The sequence below is a fragment of the Cricetulus griseus genome, chromosome 5 (genome assembly GCF_003668045.3).
Source record: "Cricetulus griseus strain 17A/GY chromosome 5, alternate assembly CriGri-PICRH-1.0, whole genome shotgun sequence".
Taxonomy (NCBI): Eukaryota; Metazoa; Chordata; class Mammalia; order Rodentia; family Cricetidae; genus Cricetulus; species Cricetulus griseus.
In genome coordinates, this window is record NC_048598.1 from 150,842,362 (window position 1) to 150,866,586 (window position 24,225).

The following is a 24,225-nucleotide window of genomic DNA, read 5'->3' on the forward strand; positions in this document are numbered from 1 at the left end:
TGTAAATGGTGCTGTGAAAAGGCCACAAATGATTTCATTTATCCCAATGGCTTCATGACAAGATCCGCATTTTAAAATGCCTGTAGGTGCATCAAAGAATTCCTTTCAGATTTTGTTCCTGGTCTGCAGACATAACTGCTGTGCCCTTAACTCCTGAGATGGATGTTGCACTACAGCTGACATGGGTCTTACTCCAGATTATAACTACCAGTACTATCAAACCTTGGTGTTCAGATTCCAAGTGTCTGACTTAGAGTGAATAATAGTGAAAGTGTAACCATTGTTCTCTGCTGGTGCTGAACACTTTCACTTGCTATTCAGCAGTCTCAGGGATGGATGTTTTGTGTTTGTCCATTGCAAATCATATGTTGCCCTATCCACCTCTATAAATAGCAGTCTTTATTGATAATATAAATAGATGTGCTAGAGGAAGAAGACATAATAAAGGGGTTAAAACCTCCATCTAAAAATCCAGAAGCAATGTGGGAAACCACTGGAGATGACAATATCATAAGGAAAATATAAGTGAGGGAACACTGGAGTATGTGACAACATTAACTTGCACCAACTTCAACTGATACCTATTTTAGTATCTTTCCACAGGGCTTTCCTTGTTCCCAATGTACGTTCTCATTTGTTAAACCAGAATAAGCCAAGTTATTTCTGAAATAGTTTATTATTTTGATCAGTTTACAGTATAGGAAGTATAGAATTTATTAAAAATGGATGATTCTGACAGGTGCACTGTTAGGACACTGCTATGGAGAAGGACACATCTGGCTCCTTTTACATCTATCCAAACTCATTAGCCCATTACGGTTCTTCTGTGTTATTTTTGTCCAAGTTGTGACAGCTAAAATGAAAGAAAAATTTATGCATATAATTTTTCATTTTTGAATCACAAAAACTTAGGTTTCCTACTTACTACATATTCCTAGAACTGTAAATTTCAACAACATAATTTAATATATACTTTTCAAATGTAACACTGTCATGGCACAGAACTATGAACATTACAAGCAAACCCTGGGCATAAGTAATCATATTAAACTCAGTATGAAACTATAAAGAGAAATGTAAGTAACTTCTAAAGAAATGTGCTAACAGTGTGCCATAAGCCTTTATATTCCTAAAAGATCACTAAAGGCAGAAAATAAACCCACTTTCAGTTTGGGAAGGCTAGATAAACACCTATTGGACCAACTCTCCACAGGCAACAATGTTAAGCCTTTAGTGAAGGTCAATTCCCCAGACGCTGTGGAGAACAACTTAAGACAGGTGACTTAATCTGAGGAGGAGAACATTAGAGGTCTTCCTGGTTTTGTGGCTCTTGGTCTGAAGCAGGCCAGAGCTGGTGCTGCCCAAGGCAGGTGGACTTGTGACAGAAACCCTGCAATTGGTTATCTTTCCTGTAGAATCAGAGCAGTGTTTGTTTATGGCAACAAGGGAGGGAGAAACCCAAGAGTGAAGTGTGTGGCAGATTCTGTGTACACTTTCCCTGAATCTACCATGAAACCACCCATTTCTCCTGGATGGGAGACTGAGGAATAAGTGGGGGAAACCTCATCCAGCCTTGAAATCATAAACACACAAGTAACATCATAGAGACTGAACCATCTGTATTTAGGAGCAAGGGAAGGAGAATGAGTGTGCATATATAATGTAGCAACAATTAAGGAGGTCAGAGGCCATGAATCTGAGAACGAGCAAAGGGGATAAGCTGGGAGACATGGGAGGGAGAAAGGGAGGAAAGAGAAAGGGGAAAATGATGTAAAGTTTGAATGCAACCAAATAACCGCTTAAATGAATCCCTAAGTCAGTACTCGTTAGAGAAAGGCATTCATTCATCAAAACACACATCTATGATGCTCAGGAAGTAACGGAATAAAAAAATCATGTTCTATGGAGGAAAGACAATGTAAAAAAACAGAAACAACCCACAATTTCCAATTAACAAGGTTCTTTTTTTTTTTTTTTTTTGGTTTTTTGAGACAGGGTTTCTCTGTGGCTTTGAAGGCTGTCCTGCAACTAGCTCTTGTAGAACAGGCTGGCCTCGAACTCACAGAGATCCACCTGCCTCTACCTCCTGAGTGCTGGGATTAAAGGCATGTGCCACCACTGCCCAGCTAACAAGGTTCTTAAAAGCACCAATAATTACCATTGGTGAAGTAAAAGAAAACACATTAACAAAGAATGAAAAAAAAAATTAGCAAAGAACTAAAAAAAAAAAAAAAAAAAACTCAACTGAAAATTCTGGAATTGCTAACTATCTTATTTAAAGAGAGCAGAAATAGAATAAAGATTTATTAAAATGGGGAGAGAGAAGCCGCCTTTAATCCCAGCACTCAGGAGGCAGAGGCAGGCGGATCTCTGTGAGTTCGAGGCCAGCCTGGTCTCCAGGGCGAGTGCTAGCATAGGCTCCAAAGCTCACAGAGAAACCCTGTCTCGAAAAACAAAAAAAAAAAAAAAAAAAAAAAAAGGGGTGAGAGAGAACAAATGGTTCACTCTGAGAACAGAATCTGTACCAATTTATGGTCCAACATATAAAACATGTACTCACTTAATGACTAGACAACATTAGGTGATTTCATCATCATGAAAACCCCAGAGTGTATCAGAGAAACCTACATGGTATGAGCCTACTATACATCTTCGTTATAAATGACATGCTACTGCTACAAGACTGTAAACTTAATTAATAAGTTGCTACATACTATATGCAGTTGTAACAATATCTAAGTACAGTCAAATACATTCTAGAAGGTGTGGCTGGTGAGATTGCTCAGTCAGTGTGGTGCTGGCTGTGCAAACATGAGGACGTGAATTCAGATTCTCAGCATGCCGGAAAAGCTGAGTGTGGTGGTGGTGCACATCTTCGACTTTCTGTATGTTTGAAAAATTTCCACCAAGATTAAAATGTGAAAACCACAGGGTAAGGTTATTGTTGGACATGATCAAAGTGCATGCAACATGTATGAAATTCTCAGAGAATAAAGTATTTTGTTTACAAATAAACAACCTTGGTCTGTTGCTTTCTGTGATTCATCTCTGATATGCCACACCCATATTCCCGGGGTGTCCCACTCTACTCTCAACCCCTCTCTTTGCCTAACCCCATGCTTCCCTGCTGTAAAACAGCTGTCATAGAATCTCTGACCCTTGCTTCACAAACTCGTTAGTCCTGAAGTTCTTTTCATTGTCAAAGCCATGAATCCTTGTTTGGCCTGAATAGGTCCCTAAAATCATAGGAAAACACAAGGGGGCCTTGGATGACAGTGAGAAGCTCTACCTCCTTCACCTGTACCCCCAAATGCTCACATTTAGACATTATTGATAAGGCTATGGGCGTATCGATTAAAAAAGCTAAGGTCAGTAAATTACACGATAATTAAAGGATCCTATGGAAATGGACACACTCAGATACAGCTGCCACTAATTTTCAAAGTGGACATGATTATATCAACTGAGCACATACTGTTATCAACAAAGGGATTCTGACGCCAATATATAATGTGCCTGGCAATGTCAGACATATGGACAGGATACAGGAAATGCTGAATTCAACCTGGCCTACTTGCATCCTTCAATTTTAAATAACTACCCTTTCAAAAGAGTTGGGGTTATTAACATTTTTAAAATGTTACTTACCAGAATTGTCTTGATATCCATGGTGAAACTTACAGCTAGAGGAGGTTTTGTTTAAGCTGATTTAAATTCGGCTGAATGAGTGATAGTTTACACAGGAGAGAGAACCAACAATGACTTGTGTTATGCTGAGAAACAAACTAAAAAAGCCCACTTTACCTGCTTTATGAACTGTGTAGCATTAAAAAGCTCACTGCAGCCATATAAAATATGCTTTCCTTGCTTTGCCTGTAAAAAGCAGACACAGAACTTAGATATAACTGTAAACAAGAGATAGTACATATAAGCATTCTCAGGGGAAAAATAGCCTGCTGAGTGTTCTGGGGAGAGGGGCTATTCTTAAAAGTCTTGTCTCGTGGTGGTATTAGATCAAAAGTGTGTGTGTCCCCTACACTACATAAACAAACAGGAAAAAGGTGGTGAAATCCTTCAAGAAGTCGTACATTATGGCATGCTGTTATCTTTCATAGGACCAACAACTGTCTACACAATCTTAGATGAATATTGTTTCAAGCCATGATTTGTGTTACCTGAAGAAAATAATTTTAAGAGAATTTTTATGTTGAAAATAAGGTATGATATGGGCTGGTATTTTCAGTCCCATTGTGTAATACAGTATTTGTTAACGAATCCCATTCTGTATTGTAACCACCATGAATTTTGTTTCTGAAATTGACAGAATATTAGGATGTAAACACAAAATTTCTCTACTAGAGAATTCAGGCAAATAATTCATTATTTACTTTTTGTTCTTTTGAGACAGCATCTTGTTATTTAGCCCAGGCTGGCCTCTATCCTCCTGCCTTAGCCCCCTGAGAGCTGGGGTTATAGGCTTCATGACCACACCTGGTTCTTTATGCCCATATTCTTTAAGTATATTATCATCAGGCTAAGATTCTTCTTTACAATATGCAAAACTTATATCAAATTGACTTGGTAATCCATTAAGAAACAAGATGGTGGTTTTATGACACAAGAGAAAGAGTCATTTTTCTGTGATGTGTGAACTGAACACTGGCTCAACAGGGTGTGGTGGGCATGCTGGAAGCAGAGCACTTGAGAGGCTGAGCCAGGAAGACACCCTTGAGTTCTAGTTCAGCTTGAGCTATAGTGTGAGCCCCTCAGCACCCCCATTTTAGAGCAAATAAACTAACAAAAACTAACCAACCCATCAACCCACCAAAAGCCCAGTTCTTGGGACTAGAGAAATGGGCCAGTGGTTAAGAGCACTTGCAGAGGACCTGGTTTGGTTCCCAATACCGTTTGTTGGCTCACAACTGTATGTAACTCCAGTCCCAGGAGTGCTGCTGCTTTGTTCTGCCCTCTGAAGGCACTGTGCAAGTGTGGTCCAGACATACATGCACGCAAAACACCCATACACATAAAAATAAATAAAAATTAAATACAAGCAAACCCCAGTCTTAGCTGGCCCATCTCTGGGAACAAATAAAACAAGAGTAGCAGCTTAGTTACATTAAAAAGGGAGGAGGGATGGATGGTATACACAATAAGTACAAAAGGTCATATGACTGGGACTCTTGATGCCATACAGAATATACCTGCAAGAGCTACCAACAGCAGGGCAGACAATATACCACATATCATCCCGGGAGTACAGGACATATTTCATTCACCAAAACATATTCTACACATGCTTGATTTAGAAGAACCTTGGTCTTATAAGCCATTTCTTTCTTTCTGATTGTGTAGACAAAATCAGTGAAAATCCTTGTGTGGTTCAACAGCAGAAACCAAGAGAATGTGACAGAAATCAGTCACAAACCATACATTTCCAGGTCCTAGCACACAATGCTGGTACATCAGTGTAGGCTGCCCTGTTCTATGGTGGATCCCAGCACAGAATTAGATGCACGTCATTCAGGCCTGTACACAGGGCCACAGCAGGCCAGCTGAGATGCCTGCTCTACTCTCTTTCCTTCTCCCCACCTTGGCTCAGCTTTCTTAAGTGATGCAGCACCATGTTTTTAGATCTTTTATAACATCTATATAACAGAAAAAGAGTAAGTAGCAAAATACTAATCATTTGTATTATCTAATGAATCAGGTGTAAGTTTAAAGAAATTTTGCTTCCAAATATTCTAGTACAAACCTGTTCTTAAGCCTGCACATACATGTGCATGCAAAATAAAGCCCTTTCTTGTGCAAGACTGGGGGCCCCTGACACCAATTCTTAAAAATATATTAGTGTGCATAATTGAAAACAAGCAATCAAGTAAGACTCCTTGGAGTTCTGTGTTCCCCTGTTACAATATAGTTTCTATTAATGCCTTATGTAATGAGGACAGAAAGATGGCCAATCATACTTCAACAATAACCGAATAATTATAAAATGTCATTTTATTATATAACAATAGCTAATTGTCCAACCTATAGATTTTTTTGGGGGAAGGGGTCTTCAAATTAGGCTTCCTGCTTCATGTATTTTTAATTTTCTGTCATTCATGGCTTAAAGTAGGATTCCATCAGTTCTAATCTGCTATCTTAGATGCTTTTAGAAGTATGTTGCTGATTTAAGTTAATACGATTGAAATGTAAAGCACGGACAGTCAGGTAAATGAGTTCTATAAATTATTTCAGAAGAAAAAACACTTGGAAGAGGACCTTGAGGTTTCTAAATAGTTAAAGTATATCAAAACAGCCCCCGAATACTTAATATCAATATGAATGAGATATTATTTTCTAGTCCAGTACAATTTTAGTAGAAAAACGAGTAACAGGAAAACAAGCAAATAGGTAATTTTCTCTATCTACATCATTTTAATTTTTACTATTTTTATAAGAGATGAGATTTTGCCATGTGGCCTCGACTAGCCCAGAACTCCTAGGCTTAAATGATCCTCTTGCTTTGGCCTCCCAAGTAGCTAGGACTCCAGGCCTGTGCCATTGTGTCTTGCTCACACACGGAACTTAAAAAAAAACAATACAAAAGAAACCACCTTTTAGAAAGTAGTTATGCAGAGGTCAGGATGGACACTGGACAATGAAACTGACACCACCAAGTGGCAGAATGAGATGGCCCAACTGTACCTTTATGTAGTCAACAAGGTTCTGATATTCAATATAGTTGCCTCCTCCTACCACAAAGACAATGGCCTAAAAGTGCAAATGGAGGAAAAGGTGAAAAAACAGTTCAAAGCATTTTATTTTCAAGCAGCATGGCTTTTAGTCTGGGACCTGTCCTGAAACTGAGATAAGGCTATGAAACCCAGTGCTGTTTCAGAGTCAAATCCAATCAAATAATAGCAAAAGAAAGCAAAGAGCTTTCGATGGAGGTTAGTTCTAATTGTTTATTATTTGCTGTAGGCAGGAACACTGAAAAACCCGATGTGCAACTTATGTCACTCAAAATGAGAAGTGTCTGTATTCAAATGAACACAGTCATATCTTCACAAACGCTTAAATTTCACATGTAAAATTTTCACTGCAATCCTAAAGACCTTTTTTTTGCTATTTTGTCATTCTTAAGCTTAAGAAAACCAGAGCCATATAGTTGCTGAGGACTTGAAGGCAGTATTTTGGGTGTGCAGAGTTGAATTTGTCTGAATGGTCATACTTATGGCAAACTTGTTCTGCCTCAGGACTACTATTAAATTTTCTTTATTTCTAGGAGCAGAGAATTTGATGGAGAATTTGATGTACAACTTACCTCTTGGAATGGATTTTTGTTCCTAGGAACTGAGCTGCAATAAAGAGAAACTGCACTGAAAATTTCATCGTTGGCTTCTGTTACGGGGAAGATGGGTAGGGTTACATGACCATGTGCACTTGTGAGCAGCACTAAGAAGGTATTCCAGGTCCACCTTCTGGGGAAGCAGGGGCTCTTCGGTTTCGTACAGGAAGGAGCTAGAAGGTAGATATCTCAATGTCGAAAAGGGAATGGGGCGACCTCCTAACAACTTTGATATTAATTCTAGTAGGCTGATTAAATAGCCTCTATGTGAAGTGAAGGAAGGTGGGAATAGGTGAAGCAATAAACGGGTCACGCAGACGATTACATGGCTTGTGGGCATCTTCCTCAGGATGCCAGGGAAAATGAGAGGAGACGTCTACATTCTGCTCTAGCTTCTTATTTACCACACATCACATATTTTAAAAATATCGCTAGCATCTAAGAAATCTTTACTAAACACTTGCCAAGCTTCCATGTCAGATCTATATTTGAGTGTTAAACAAAACAGGAGTGTACAGTGTGATAAGGAGGGCTTAAATCTCCTCAAAGTAAACTGTTTAGTTGAGCACACCTCTGCCATCTTTTCTCATGTCTACAGCCTGTGTAAACATTCCACAGAGATGACCACATGCCCACCTGACCTAAATCCTCGATAGTTCCTCTGAGGGAGACAGGAGACTTAAATAGTGCTGTACTACGAGTTATTAATAACCATGGTTTTGGTATAGGATAGTTCAGGAAAAAGCTGCAAAAAGAAAGCTCTGAGCCCGTTTGTTTTAGCAATGTTAACATTCCTTCTCATTATCACATATAGGCTATATAAGGATTAAGCAGTCCTCAGCTTCTATAGCTACTGCTTAGCCAAGTACAAGGAATAATTATTAGTGCAGACAGTTAGTTACACATCCTCTTTTGAAGCAAAGATCATGGGTCTTAGTATATGCGCAAACATCACTCTAACATTATCATCACTATTGAAAGAAAAAGAAAACCCTATCTGTCCCTCTGGTGGTCAGTCCCCATTCCCCTGTTCTGTAATTTTCTGTCAAATTTCTCTCTTGCCAGTGACAGCTATTATTGGCAGTTTTTTTTTCTTTTTTTTAAATGTAACAGCACTTCTGCCAAGTTTAGAAAAGAGAACAACACTTGAAATTACCTAATAATCTAGCAGCTAGGTCATCAGTCCCGACAACCCACAACAATGTGAACAGTTGGGAGAAGAGCAAAAACAAAGTGATGAAGGTTTCAACATCAGGTACAGGCAAGGAACCTGCTCCCAAAGTCTTAGTGCTGGGATACCCAGTTATTTCCCTCTATGCTATCTGTCTTTTAGGTTATTCTTCATGCTACCATGAATTAACTCTTGAAAAGTAACATAACTAAGGTAAATAAATGACCGTATCATGTCTTTCATAAAATGCAGAAACTATATAGTGAATAGTTTCATTGCTATAAGATGCTTTTATAGAAATGTTTCTCATGGACATAGATTTCACAGAATGTAACAAACCACCACCTGAAGCACTGTTTCCAAAACAGTCATATCCTTTTCATTTAGTCCAATAACTATATCCATTTAAAAACACTTTCTTTAAATCCCCCACTTTGTTTATGATAACGCCATTTTATAAATAGTAAACAGCTAAATTGATTTCTGTGTATACACTAAGAGAAAATAAGATACTAGTCATAATTAGCAGTGATTAGCTCTGATTGAGATTAAAATAAACTAGTTAGAATTTTAGTAGAAAGCAGGCTGTCTAATACAACATTATTCTACTCTGAGGGAACCCACAACAGACACCACCCAGGAAAAAACCTCCTTACCTGTCATTGCTCCGCAGCATCTTGGGATCAAAATATCTATAGTCATCAGTTTCCTATTAAAAAGAAAAATACAACACACTGCCATGACTATAAGGTTTCTGTTTAGAAGGTTATAGTTCAGCATGGTATTTGACTGTAACAAATCTTCCAATTTCACAGGATGTGTAATGAGACGTTACTATGTGTTAATAAGCTATATTTTCAGTGCTTTACATGAAACCATGCACTAATCCTCAGTCTATCAGCAGTTCCTATTATTATCCCAGTTTTAGATGGGCAAGCTGGGAAAATAGGCAAGCATGTGATTTCTAAGGTCATGTATTTAGTAATGAAAATAAGAACTCTAGGATATGAACACCTACTCGTATAGTTTTAATGCCCAAAAGATTTTTGTTTAGGACTTAGTCTTTCTGTGTCCATAACTTTACTGAGTATACAGAACACATATAAGAGGCTCAGTCTTTTATATGTAAATTTTGGAACCAGATCAATTCCAGAATTTAGAATTAAAAATTTAGATGACATTGGATATCAACTGTATATGTGGCCAGCATTTCACCATTGACTGAATTAGGATTTCTATAAATAAATACATGAATGCTAACATAAAATAGGATAAATAAAAACTGAAAAGAGCCTCAATGTTGTCTAGGTGAGATTCGCCTCAGACTGAGTCACCCACACTCTGTTAGCTTTCCAAGTTTCTCTGACTCTAGAACTTTGTACTAAATTGGAAGTGTCTTGATATTAAAGGATTTGTGAAGCTCCACTATTTATTTCATGATATAACTACTTCCTGATCTCTGTCTCTGACCTGCAACAGCAGAACCAACCGAACAATACAACCCCTGCCCCCCAACCTGGTAAATGACAAATGTTCATCTGCTGTTAATGTTCAGTCCTATACCTACCTGGTGGTCGGTACTCTATCAACACAGCACCCAAGTATAGTCACAATCTCTCAAGGCCTCATTCCGAGAAACCCTCCCCGCTGGACTTTGTAGACAGGATGAAGCCTCTCTGATACCATACTTTAATTAACACTTACACTTAAGTCATACTTGCTGCTAAGCTTCATGAGCTGCATTTGATTCTCAGGACCCATGTGATGGAGGGAGGGAGAGAGCCTTCACAAGTTGTCCTCTGACTACACATGTGCCACTCGTGTGCCCCCCCCCCAGAAAATAAACTGTGTGTAAGAATGGGAGGGTGTCATATATAGCGTAGCATGGTCTCCAACTGTGTAGCCAAAGATGACCTCGAACTCCAAATTCCCCTGCTCCCACCTTCCAAGTGCTAGCAGTACAGGCATTTGTCACTATGCTAGTGTCACGTGGTACTGGAGAAAACCCAGGGCCTGTACATGCTAGGTAAGCACTCTGCAGCTGAGCTACATGCCCAGTCCAGGCTACAGCACTTGAGAATATCTGAGGTAAGATGTCACAGTTATTCACTACTACCTGCCTGGTCTAATTTACTGTATTTGCTAATTTCTTCCATGTCTCCAAATCACCTTTTTCACCTATGAACAGGAGAGGAATAGGAGTGCAGACAGTTACCTTACACAGCAGATAGATCATGAAACAATTTCAAAACAGAAAAAAAAAAGTATCTCTTCTAATTTTAAGAGATACGTCTGTAATTACAATGCTTTTAATTATAAACTCAACAGTATTGATAACTGAACTTGTACAGCTCAGAGAAACATCCAGTTAATTCAAATTAAGCTACGCATGTGCTCATTACAAAGTGTGTGGAAGGAATGGCTGCAGCTAGGACGAGGCGGGAGGAGCAGCCACCTATCTCCTGGTTACCTTCTTTCCCTGGTTAATGACCTGCATGACCTCTACAGTTCCAAGAGTCTGTGAAGGGCACATGGTTCCTACTCTAGCCAACACGGTCTAATAGTAGAATTTCTGGCCTCAGAAACCCCCAAATTGCCATTTATCAGCTGTGTAACCCCTAGCAAGTTAATTGACCTCATCTTGTTTTACTTTCCTTATCTACAAAATGAGAATAATAAAAATAGCACTTTTCTTAGATGGTTAACTGAGGATTAAATGATTTCTAAGGTAAGAATTTGATGAGTGGTTCCTAACATATAAACAATACATGTACCTGCTCTTACAGTTATTGGTCTATGCAGAGCGTCAAGACAAAGAACAACAAACCACTCTAAGGGGCCTTAACCCTGTATGTACTTGTCATCTGGATTTTTGCATTCATTTGTATTCTGACCTTTATTATGTTTAGACCATCTTTCAGATGTATACTGCTTGTAATGAAGTCATTCCTAAGACATAACGCACACCCCTTTCTGAGGACCCTTAGTCTAACAGACTATGACAGTTGATTACAATTGCATTGTTTATCACTTCCATCTATTCAGACTCTTAAACACAAAAATCTTTTTAAGTTTATCGTAGCGTATAATTTCCCCATAACTTTCATAACAGCAGCTGCACATTTTCTGGTGTTTTAGTTTCCACATGAGTGAACTTAAAAATGTTTTTGCTAATTTCCATAGCCGTATTTTAACAATTACTAAGAGTCACATTGGTCTCAATATTCTGTTCTCATTTTTTTTCAGGTTTGAAATCCTCAGCCTCACTGCCAAGTCTGTAGCAGATCAACTAAAGTAAGAGTCCTGACGGTGCTGTTCTGCACTGACTCCTGGGAAAACCACCTCCTTGGCTGCTGAGACATGGTGTTGGCTTTCCAAGTCACCTCTGTGAGTGGCCACAGATAGATAGTTTGCAAAATTACTTGTCCAGCAAATGCTAACTACCTATTGTTTATTCAGCCAACAACTGTTTTTGATTTACTTGTTTGGCCCAAAGGAATTTAGTGCCATCTGAAATACTCAGAAGTTTTACTACGTATTTCTCTCCTAATTTGATTTCCTTAAATGGGTTGTTTGTCCTTACATTATACCAACTGATGGTCACAGATTCTTTTTCATTTATAGAAGTGTGCTCTGTAGAATGTATTACCATTAAAACATGTACGATTTAGTATATATTTAATTCAAATGAGAACTTGTCAGAATGGTTGTAGCAGCCAAGAAAAACCTAATTCTAAGTATCTGATAATGGCTACAAAATGCCCTTGAGATTATGAACTCTTCCTCTCACATACTCTGTAGTGATTAGGAACACAACTGATCAGTCTGGATTTATCACCTTTTGGTTGGCTTGAGACATCTAAGAGTTTATATAATGTCATTGTTACTTACAGGATTTGACTTCATCTCCATGAGATTGTCTAAAATTCGAGTGACAGGTAGATTCTGTGGAAGACATTAGTGTTTTGTTAAATACTGGAATAACAACTTGATCACTCTATAGTTTCTTAATAATTTATTTGTTTGTATTTTATGTACATTGGTGTTTTGCCCACATGAATATTTTCTGAGGGTGTCAGATCCCCTGAAACTGGAGTTACAGACAGCTGTGAACTGCCTTGTGGGTGCTGGGAATTGAACCGGGTCCTCTGGAAGAGGAGTCAGTGCTCTTAACAACTGAGCCATCTCTCCAGCCCCAATCGCTCTATAGTAAAACATGCTTATCTTTCAATTAAACTCATCCTAAGTTTATGTGAATAGTTAAGATATCACAGAGGTAAATAAACTTAGCACCCAAAGTTCCGACTGAAAAATACAGTTCTGTGTAAGAGCTTCCTTTAGTCTTCTGACCTCCACATATGCTGTGGCATGCTCATGCCAATACTCAAACACATACATAATAGTAAGATAAACTACCTCCAGGGCTAGGAAATACTAAAGGCTCTGTAGGAGTTTGCTAAAGCTGAAGACCGTCTGTTCCCTTCTCAATTAACACCCAGTTCTCACTCACCCTTCTGAATGTGAATGCAAAGCTAGAGTTGTACGGTACAGAGAGAATACGGAAAAAAAAAATCTATGTAACAAACCAGGGGTTTCCGTTTAACTCTGAAAAGTAGAAACTGGGGCATTTAAGCTGTATTTTATGATAATCTTCTTGTTCTATAATGGTCTTTTAGAAAGGGTATAATCAAATCTCTTTCTGTATTTGATAGCCATGCTACAAATGATGACATGTTTGACAACAAGTATGTTATAACTTGAGAAAAATGTCTTCTAGGTCACAAATTTTTCCTTATGTTTCCCATGGTCTCTATGTCTGACAAAAAGAATCAACTACCATTACTTCACCATTAGGATTTTTTTTTAATTATTTTTTTATTTAAATTAAAAGCAATCTTATTTTATTTACCAATCCCAGTTCCCTCTCCCTTCGGTTCTCCCATTCCCCCCACCAACTCCCCATCCCACCTCCATCCACTCCTCAGGGAGGGTGAGGCCTCCCATAGAATCATCAAAGTCTGACACATCATTTGGGGCAGGACTGAGGCCCTCTCCCGTGTATCTAGGCTGAGAGAGTATCCCTCCATAGGGGTGGGCTTCAGTCAGGATTTACAGATGGCCATAGATTGAGGGAAGCCTTCAGTAGAGAACGAGGAAGGAAACACATCTTCAAAGACAGAAGCTACAGTTCTTATGAAAACAATGGAGATCTGTCATCAACTGACCTCTCCCACGCTGTTCTTTGTGTAAATGAAAGCTTGAGTTAATAATTTAGAAATGCAGGCTGGTGTGTTGGCGCGTTCCTGTAATCCCACACTCTGCAGGCCAAGGCAGGAAGACTACCATGAGCTAGTGGCCAGCCTAGGCTACAGTAGTGAGCCCTGTCTCAATAACCAGAGGGGAAAATTAATTATACACTGAGTCTCTTCACACAAGAACTCTGTTTTAGTTTCCTTTTTGTTGCAGGGATAAACTCTCTGACCAAAAACAACTTGGGAAAGAGGGTTTATCTGGCCTACACTTCCAGGTCATAACTCATCAAGAGAAGGGCAGATGCCCCGGAGAAAGCTGCTTGCTAGCTTGTTCCCAGGTTCACCCTTAGCCATCAAGAGCACAAGACCACTTGCCCTGAGATGGACGGGACTACCCACAGTGAATCCAGACAGTTTGAATCACAGACAAGGCCAGAGACCAATCTGATCTGGACAATCTGTCAACTGAGACTCCTTAAGACTCCAGGCTGTGCTAAATGAAAGCTGAAGCTAAGTGAGAACAAATTTTCCTTAATGAAAAACTGGATTGGCTAGGTGTGGTGATGCAGAGGCAGGTGGATCTCTGTGAGTTCTAGGCCAGCCTGGGCTACAGAGCTAGTTCCAGGACAACCAGGGAGACTCTGTCAGAAAAAAGAAAAAGAAAAAAGCAAGCAAGCAAGCCTGGACTGTAGCCACTCAGACCCAGCTAGTAGAATGCTAGCAGTCTTCTTTGTGCAATGAACCGTTGTCACAGTTTGTAGAACTCATCGAATAAAGGACAGACTAAATTAATTAAATGAAAATGTTCTAGGCATATTTTTTCTATTATCAGACATTGCTGTTTAGAAATAAAATGGAAAAAAGTAATTTTTTTGTTTTGATTTTGAGGCAGGGTTTCACTACGTAGCCCTGGCTGGCCTGGGACTTGCTATGTATGGAAATTTCCTGGGTGGCTTGGAAAGTACAGAGATATACTTGCTTCTGCCTCCCAGCATTAGCATGGGAGGGCTAGCATGCCTGGCAGAAAATACCGTTGGTTGGCAACTGATTTATTATTATTATTAACAGAAGGCTAACACAGACATAGACTTGAAAGGCAGAGTCCCACTCATAATAAATTATAACTTATGGGTCATTTCTAAAATCTATTTCTAAATGAAGTAAAAATCATTTATGAAGCAGAAGAATCAATTTCCTAAGACTGGTTTTATGATTTTAGTCACTGAAGGTTTAGATAAAAACCTATGTTAAATTCTCTAATGATGTAATTTAATTCTTTTAAAAAATAAGATGGAATGAATTATGCATAAAAAATCAAACCCCAGATACTAACACTGCATAGCATTATTATTATTTCTCTGCCACAGCAGAGAAAATTTTTCTGAGTCCTCTAGAGTTAGCCAACTAATGGTTGGTTGCTCTATGGTGAACATTTCTAACATATTTCTTGGGTGTGGGAAGATGCTCTGATGCTGATGATGGGAGAAGGACTGGAGCTGGGGTTGCTGCTGTCCCAACTGGAGTACTGGAAAGTGAAAACTCCTATGTGGAGTTCAGACAAAGAGTAGAGATGGGATATATGCAGATGCTGGAAACTCACAGAGGCCAGGACACAAATAACAATTTCCCAGTCTTTAAGATTATAAGCTAGAAGCAAATTTACAGGCTAATTTCAATACTCATGTTATGGATGAGGAAGCCACAAAATGTAATGAAGTGACTTTCCTTCTCAATCACAGTGTATTAAGGGTATTTATTTAAAAAAAAATCAACAAAATAGGATTATACAGATCCATATCTATCCCTGCAACACCCAATTTCATCAGAGAGCTACAAACTCATACAAATCTGCTTTCATTCCCTATGACTCTAAAGTGTTGAAACAAGCCCTTAACATAAAGTCACTGCTAGACAATATTCTAATGTATCTCCTCAACGTAATGGGGTTTTAAAAGGAGCCCTATTAAGACTTTATCTCCACTCCTGCTCACTTTGCTGAAGCATGCTTGACAGGCTGTACAATGTAGTAGTAGTATGTTTATGTATACTATGAAATGGTTATTACACAATATTCAGAGTTCAAATTTTCAGTTAGATAAAATTTTTAGTTTTCTAACTTAAACAGTAACCCTGAACAGATATCATATACTGCGATCAGGTTTGTCTTTCTAGCCTGTTTTAACTGGCACACTTCCACTGCTCATAATTTATTTACTGCTATTTTGGTTTTTAAAGATTAGACAAAATCAGTGGCTATTTCTAAATTCTGCAACTTTGGGTTTACATTATCACCACATTCTTCTCTAATTATCCTCACACAAATCCATTCAATTCTGTAAATATCATTCCACTGGCTATGTGAAGTTATATTTAGAATGCATAAAACTCATGCTGGCCAAAAAACAAAACACAAAAAGCTCTTATTAGTGACCTAGAAAATGGAACATTGCTAATTCTATTATTTTTTTAATGTATTGGCCAATCTAATTCTTTTCTAGTTTGTTTATAGCTTACAATGTTTATTCTGATAAACAAAACAAAACAATCTTTATAGTGCTGATGAGAAGAGTCAAGCAGTAAAGGCGCTTAGTGACCCCAGTTCCATTGTCGGGACCCAGGACCTTGTAGGTGTTAAGCAGCTAAGTTACAGAACGCCAAGTTTGCATCCCCACAGTCTTTTCTGGTGGCTCTTACTTCCTGAGTTCTCCTAGAACCCTAAGTGCCCTAGATACTTGGGAATCAGGACAGTGCAGTGTCACCAATGGGCTTCCCTGAGTGTAATACGTATTTCTAGAACAAGAGACTTTACAGGAGAATAGTTTGGTAAATGCTTCTTAGGAGTAACTGGTGTCCACACTCTGCGATTTGTAAGTAAACTCTAGGAATTTACAATGTGGGTGGGAGTAATCAGAGATGAATACTCATCCAAAAACCTAGCACTTAGAGCCGTACTCATCCCCTGATAACACGTGGTTCTGGTAGCGGCAGGAATGTTATATAAACAGGGTAACCACAGAGAAATTCAGGTTTTACTTTTTTGGTGTTTTTTTTCTTTTTTTTTTGAGACAGACTTTGTAGCCCTGGCTGTCTTGGAACTCAGAGAACCGCCTGCCTCCCAAGTGCTGGGATTAAAGATGTGCTCCACCACTGCTGGGTTTAATTTTTACTTTTAAAAGTAACTGCCTATGTCAAAACAGTTTTCTTAACAGTTTGAGATGTTATGGAAAGCAAAGTAATTTAAGGTCATAATGATGATTTTTGTATTTCATGAATTCTAAAACAATTTTTTTGTGTTGCCTTAATAAAACAATGTAACAGCAAACCAATTTTGATACTGCTTACGGATTATTTTTAGGTGCCTCAGGGCAATACTGTGAGCTAGTTAAAATAAGCAGATTGAGTGTTTCGGGGGATGAGGTGCTGAAAATACCACTAAAGGATCCCCTTTTTTGGGCCTGAAGAGTGTTTCCAAGTACTCAGGAAATAATGTCATTATCTGAAAAGATTTTTCACTATTCTTAATTTGTTATTTAGTCCTTCAAATAAAGAATTTGAAGGGTCTTTGAAACCAGAAATTCATTTTATGCAAAATACCATGAAATTTATAAAACACAAATAATAATTATATAAAACATCACAAGCAAACACGAGGAAGGTTTTAAAAAGTGTGGAGGAAATTCAGGGAAAGAGAACATTCTGAAAACAGGTCTGTATCTGACAATCAGATCTGGGTCAACTGCCTTTTAATTTGGCTTTTGAAACCTCCCCTAAGCAGTACTGATGCAGAAACACTGCATCCCCATACTGACCTGAAACACTATATCTCAGTAGTAAAACACTGTATCTTGGTAGTGATGTGAAACACTGATATGAAACAATGTATCCTAGATTTGCCAACTATGTTCCAATTATGATAAAATAAAAATGAGAGAAATAAAACAAAATGGGAGAATATCTAATACTGAATAATAAAGACAGTACAGTTCAAATAAGCACATCTTAAAAAAAACAAAATCAGCGGCCAGGCGGTGGTGGCGCATGCCTTTAATCCCAGCATTCGGGAGGCAGAGGCAGGTGGATCTCTGTGAGTTTGAGACCAGCCTGGTCTACAAGAGCTAGTTCCAGGACAGCCTCCAAAGTCACAGAGAAACCCTGTCTCGAAAAACCAAAACCAAACAAACAAACAAAGTCAAGAGTTCTAAACTACACAGAAAAGTAATTTTCTTACTATGCCAATAAGAGCCCCTTGGTCTAATTTTCCTCTCATATTTCTTACCTGAATGAACCCAGAAGTTTCTCTGCCTGGGCAGTGAACCTATCAACACTTACATTTCAAAGTTAGAATGTTTTCTGACAAGTGTACATACCTGTTGCTTCAATACCAGGTTCTTCACACCTTCCATCACAAATTGTGACCCTGTGTTCATGACTCTGGATAAGAGACTGGGAAGGGGGCCAAAGACAAAGAAGACTTCATTAAGTACTGACTGCTATCCAGTTTGTTGCTGAAATGAGGCCTGCCTGTTCACAAACCACAGGCTGCTCTTTATTTTTCATAAAGAGAATGGTGGTGAGCATCTCCGCTTGTATGGATATCACTGCTGCAGTTTAATAAAATAGTGCTAAAACAATTATTAAAAACTATATGAAGAGATGTCCTCAATATAAACATCTTAATAAGTTAGCCTTACACACAGTTTTTGGTAAATTATACTTTGAGAATCTTCCACATTTCTGATTGTTTTATTGCAAAAATAATCAGATAGAAAACAGTAATTCAGACTTTGCTTCTGGCGTTCATTCACACACACTATACTGCCTGCCAACAATATAAACAGGCCAAGTGCTGCTGTGCTCCCTGTATCACAGCAGCCAGATCTGACTCCGTCATGTGTGCCACCTCCTCTCCACACACAGAAAACCCATCACATAAAAATGTTAAGCATGATAAACAGTTAGTGCTGCCCTCATTGGGAACTTTTCACAAACACAAAGAAAGCCGACAGTTATCTGTCATACTAGTTCTGCTTCGAAATCTCATATCTGGATCAAAGGGTACTTTGCAAGACAAATTCTACACTATATACGAAAGCTAGAGGGCTGGAGAGATGGCTCAGAGGTTAAGAGCACTGGCTATTCTCCTAGTGGCCCTCAGTTCAATTCCCAGCACCCACATGGTGACTCACAACCATCTGTAATGAGATCTGGTGCCCTCTTCTGGACTGCAGGGATACATGCAGGCAGAACACTGCACACATAATAAACAAACAAACAAACAAACAAATCTTTAAAAAAAGAAGAAAGAAAGCTAGGAACAGTTTCCAATTTAGCCAAGATTTTCTTAAAGCACATTCATTAAATCCTCAAGTATAAATATGTAAAGAAACTTAGGTTCTACATATTCTATATGATTTAAAGATATAATGCTGGGATATCTATTTATTAAAATTATAAGAATTATTTTCCTTTCCTTTATCCTGTCCTTTCTCCCCTGTGCAACTAAGAGGGACAGGATGGAACCCTCTATTAACAGAAATAAGAGCAGTAACCTTTGGTGGGATGAATGGCTCTGAAGCCATTCTTTCTGTCAGGTACTTCCATGTGTGGAGTGGCAGGGTTCAGGGCAACCTATATAGCACCCTCCAGAAGGGAGGCCAGCTGGATTCACTGATACTAGCTAAACTGTTTCCTCCAGGCTTCATGTTTTATTCTAACTTTAAAAATAAATTAGGAATTTGAGATGTGTATGATATAGAAAAGAGTAGCCAGAATTGCCTTTTTCAGCAAATTAAACTGCACAAATACTATAGCTGTGACCCTTTAAAACAGTTCATCATGTTGTAGTGACCCCCAACCATAAACTTTCATTGCTACTTCACAACTGTAATTTTGATAGTTATGATTCATAATGTAAATATCTGAAATGCAGGATGATATGCCACCCTTGTGAAAGGGTCATTTGACCTCCAAAGGGGTCGCAACCCACGGGCTGAGAACTGCTATAGGGTGAGGCATCATTCCCCAGCCCTCAGGACTGAATTTGTCACCAGTAGGTCTTGAGTGACTAGCTTTAAAAATCTATGTTATGGTTATTGATAGCAACACAAAATAGCTTTAGCTACATAGTGTCTAAAAATGAAAGATGTTACAAGAAGAAGCATATAAAAACCAATGGTTTATACTATGTGAAAGATAGTCCCTTACATTTTAAAAGGAGAATTAAAACTACCCAAGGAAGCCCCCAAAATGTTCATATTCTGTATCATACTGAAATTTTCTGGAAGGTGTCAAGATACTGTGTTTCTAAGACACGAATGTTTAAAGTATAGAGTGCAAACAGCCAACATTATTAACATACTTACCCCATTGGTTTAGTGGTTGTGCTACCATAGCTGGCAGGAGTTGAGGCCATCTTGGCAAAAGCCCTATAAAATAAGGTTTAAAGTTACAAGTAGACAGAGTTATCATTCAGTGTCTTGGCATGACAAGATTTACTGGTTAACTTCTAAGATGTGCAGATTTTTAAAAAATTGATAGTTTTCAACTAGTTATATTACAGCTAGCATCAAAACAGTGAGATTCCCTAACTCGTGCTAATGCAGGGCTGCATGCAGCTCAGCAGCACAACACTGCAGCAGGTACCAGGCTCAGGGTCCCAGCAGTGGGACTGCAGGAACAAGTAGGAGCGATAACCCAGACAAGCAGAGATCAAAGATGCAGGGGAGACTTGCATCAGCTACGCTTAGCTCACAGCTCCCTGACAGACCTCTGCTCAGGCTGTCCTTTGGGGAGATCAGGAGAAGAAATGCCACGTTTCCTCTAGGGACTCAGTTCAGAGCCACTTCCTTTATCATTAGTCACTACTTAAGGATGCGTTTCCCTCTAATTACATTATAAACCACATGCAGCTTTATATGTAATTGTACATGGTCATATATTTTCAACTTTTTCTAAAAGTGTATAATCTCTTTAAACTAGGACTATTAAAAACTACAGAAAAAGACAGCACTTAGGTGTGTTTTAAAAAATACCTTCCTCCCAAGAATGGTTTTACATTTCTCTACACAATTCAGGAATACCGAATGTTCCCAGAAAACTCGGTACTGGGGGGTAATCAGCTGCCAAGATGCTGGTGCACGTTCTTCCCTTCACAGATGTGTGCATAAAATGCAGCACAGATGTCTAAAAGGAGAGTCAGCAGCATCCTTTTGTAATCCTGCTCCATGACATACTACTAGCTTACTATAGACATTATATCAACCATATTTTTTTCCATGGCACTTAGCTTCTTCATATGTTCTGAACAACAGGAGTGGGCAGACCCAAAGGATGTTTTATGAGAAGGAAAAACTAAAAATTAAAAAAAGAATCACCAAAACAATGTAGTAGTTGAAATGCTAAAAATATTCAGCTTCTGTCCTGACAAAATCTAACGGTATCAAGATAGAAATCCCAAAATAAATGCAAAACTTGCAGTTTTGTTCACAAATGAGGTAATAAACAAAGCTGTTAACAAAACAAGCTAGGGGGCCTTTTCTATTAGAAACTATAAACAACTAAGAGGAGAGAATGGAGTAGCTCTTACAGCTGAGTACTGTGACAAAGCCAGCTTTAGCTGGGACCCTGTAGGTGACAGGCTGCTGTAGCAAGCAGGACTAGAAAACAAAACGATGGAATGCTGACTCAGTAAAAAAAGTGCAATGTGCTTACAAACGGGAGATGCATACTAACATCAACCTACTGTCTGGACAGGGACTCATGGAGCCCAGGCTGGCCACATACCTGAGCTCTGGAGGCCTTACTCTCCGGAGTGCTGGGATTACACACTGTACCATGATTACTGGAACAAACACAATTTTCCTATTCTTTAAGAAAATATTTATTACTGTTCTGTGTGCATGTATGCTATGCTGAACACATGGAGTCAAAGGACAACTTTGCAGAGTCAGTTCTCCCTTTCTATGTTTAAGTGGATTTTGGGAGTTGAACTCAGGTCTCTAGGCTTGTATTACAGTGCTTTTATCTACTGAGCCATCTTGGAGGCCCAAATTTTACCTTCTTTATATCTTTCTCAATTTCCTAAAATTATATTTATTAAACTAATAGTTTAAATTGGAAAGTCAACAATTGTTACACATTAGAGATAAAATATATTTCAATTGCATGAAATAATGTTATTGTCTTTCCCTCGATAATTCCAAACTCTACATATATTATAATAAAAAAAGAACAATGACATATTGTCACACAGTTAACTGTTTTGGTCTGTTTTGTGCTTTTCCTATCACAACAACATGGCCAAATAGAAGAAAAATTTAAAATTTCACCAGAAGCATTGATAATAAAAAGCACTCTACAACATCTTCTAGAAAAAAAAAACACTGTTAAGAATCTGGTATGTTTCTTTCGCTATGCACAATGGAGACTATTAATCTATTTCCTGAAAACTGGTGTAAAAAGCATTTCGAAGGAAATGATTGTTTTAGAGGTTTGGAAGGAAAAGCAGCCAGAGGAAACAGCTGCATGTGGCGCTCCAGGCAGACACATGCATTTCAGCTACACAACCAAATGTATGTTGTGTAATACAGGTGGATCAAACGTAACAAATGTCACCCTAATTTTGGCTCAAATTCACCTACCCAGAAATTTTCTCTGCTAAGCAAAACTAGCTATTGGCTAAGGTCTTATCACTCATTTTGACCGTCTTTGAATCATTCAGTACAGTTTAACATCATTCTTTCATTTGTTTGTCAACTGTCCCTTCAACATATGTAAATTCAATGACAGTGCAGGTCCTACCCATCCAGCTCCCAATTAGGAAATACAGCATCCTTTGGCATTCATGGGGCTTTGGTTCCAGGATCCTCAAAAGCATGAAAATCTTTGAATGCTCAAGTTCCTTACATAAAATGTGTAGTATTTCTATACAACTTCAATATGTTGTCTCCTATAACTTAAAACATCTCTAAATTATGTATAGCACATAATATGTAAATACCTATAATACTGTACCGTGTAGGGAATAACTTCAAGGAAAAATTACAATACAAAACAAAAAACCAAACACCAAAATTAGCAATTTTCCCCAGAATATTTGTAGCCCATGGATGCAGAGCTATAGTTATAGAGAGCTGGGAGTATTTATCAAGTTAATCAATAAATAGTGTTGTAAACAACTATTTCCCCTCCTAGCACAGTAACACAAATGGTTCTAATACCATTAAGTCTCCTATCATAATTTTTAATTATCCAGTTGGATTCTATCTTATAAAAATGCTACAATTTTAGGAAGGATGGACAGATAGACAAGGTCTTCCTATGCAGCCCAACCTGCTTTTGACATTGTGATGGACATCCCACCTCTGCCTCTCGGGTGCTGGGATTACAGGGGTACTGCCAGGCCAGGCTAAAGTACCACCATGTATTTATGCAATTTACTGCTGGACACGTGGGTTGGTTTATACCGCTAAAATTGTATGGTTCTGATAACTTCTTTGGATAAAACCTTAAAAATAGCAGGAGGTCAAAACCTTTAATAGCATTCTAAAAAAAATCACCAAAATTTGTATTCCTACTAGCAGACTATAAATGCACCAATTAATTTTGCCATTTCCTCAGCAAAATATTTTTTAAATTTGGTATTGTTCTAGTTTTTAATTAGTAGTTTTGAGACAATTGATCAAAAATATTTCATCTCTGACTTTATGCATTGGGAAATATAGAGCTTGTCCTGGGATAAAAGGTGTCACTCTTTTACATAGGTTTAAGTTGTGCATATGGTAGGCCAGACAAGGAAAGGCTATGCACTGGACATGGAAATTCACCATGGCATTGTTCTACTTGGCCTTCTTACTAGCATTCCTATTTTCTTGGAAACAAAATAGAAAAGTGAAAAGAACTATGACTTACTTCCACTGTTTGATATATTGTAAAGGGCTAAGGCTGCATCCTGCATCTGTTAAAGCCTTCTTATACTGCTCCAAATCAGCCTGCAATGAGAAAAGAACTCTGCGATAAAACATCATCCTTTCACAGAAAACTGTGTTTGCTGTTACATGGTTAATCAAGATTCTAATACAAAGGCATGAGTTTAAATGCTAGGCAATCATGTCAGCTGGGGTTGTACCCTAAATGACTGTGCAAGTGAGTATGAGGGACAGAAATCACACAAGTATAAAGTATGCTATTTCGTCATGCCTCAGGAGTGCATCAACTTTCTTCTCTACTGCTAAAACAGACCGTCTTTCTTCAGGACAAGCTCTAAAGAAGTGAATCAACTTGGCCAAAAATATTTCAAAGCCAGAAATACTGAGGCTTCTCTTCTCATTTACACCGCAGGGCTGGGAGACATTTGCTGAAGAGCAGCTGTCCATTTGTTTTAAAATTGTTTCTTCCTTCCCTACTCTCTTTCCCCCGATGAGTAAGTCTAAGTGAATTTGTGTAAGCTAAAGAGCCTAGCACCATAG

The 24,225-nt window shown here is 38.4% G+C and overlaps 1 protein-coding gene across 2 annotated transcripts in view; it reads right to left on the minus strand.

Annotated features, from left to right (window-relative positions):
- Positions 1 to 657: 657 nt before the first annotated feature.
- Scfd1 (sec1 family domain containing 1) overlaps positions 658 to 24,225 on the minus strand; it is a 75,395-nt gene continuing 51,827 nt past the window's right edge. The window contains exons 17-25 of one of the 2 annotated variants that reach the window (XM_027416294.2): positions 23,669 to 23,748; positions 20,122 to 20,184; positions 18,127 to 18,202; positions 12,399 to 12,452; positions 9,164 to 9,216; positions 7,313 to 7,346; positions 6,694 to 6,759; positions 3,805 to 3,873; positions 658 to 853 (exon numbers count right to left, since the gene is read on the minus strand). In XM_027416294.2, coding sequence (XP_027272095.1) covers positions 830 to 853; positions 3,805 to 3,873; positions 6,694 to 6,759; positions 7,313 to 7,346; positions 9,164 to 9,216; positions 12,399 to 12,452; positions 18,127 to 18,202; positions 20,122 to 20,184; positions 23,669 to 23,748 — 519 coding nt within the window. In that variant the 3' untranslated portion in view covers positions 658 to 829. The other variant, XM_027416295.2, reaches the window with a different exon arrangement.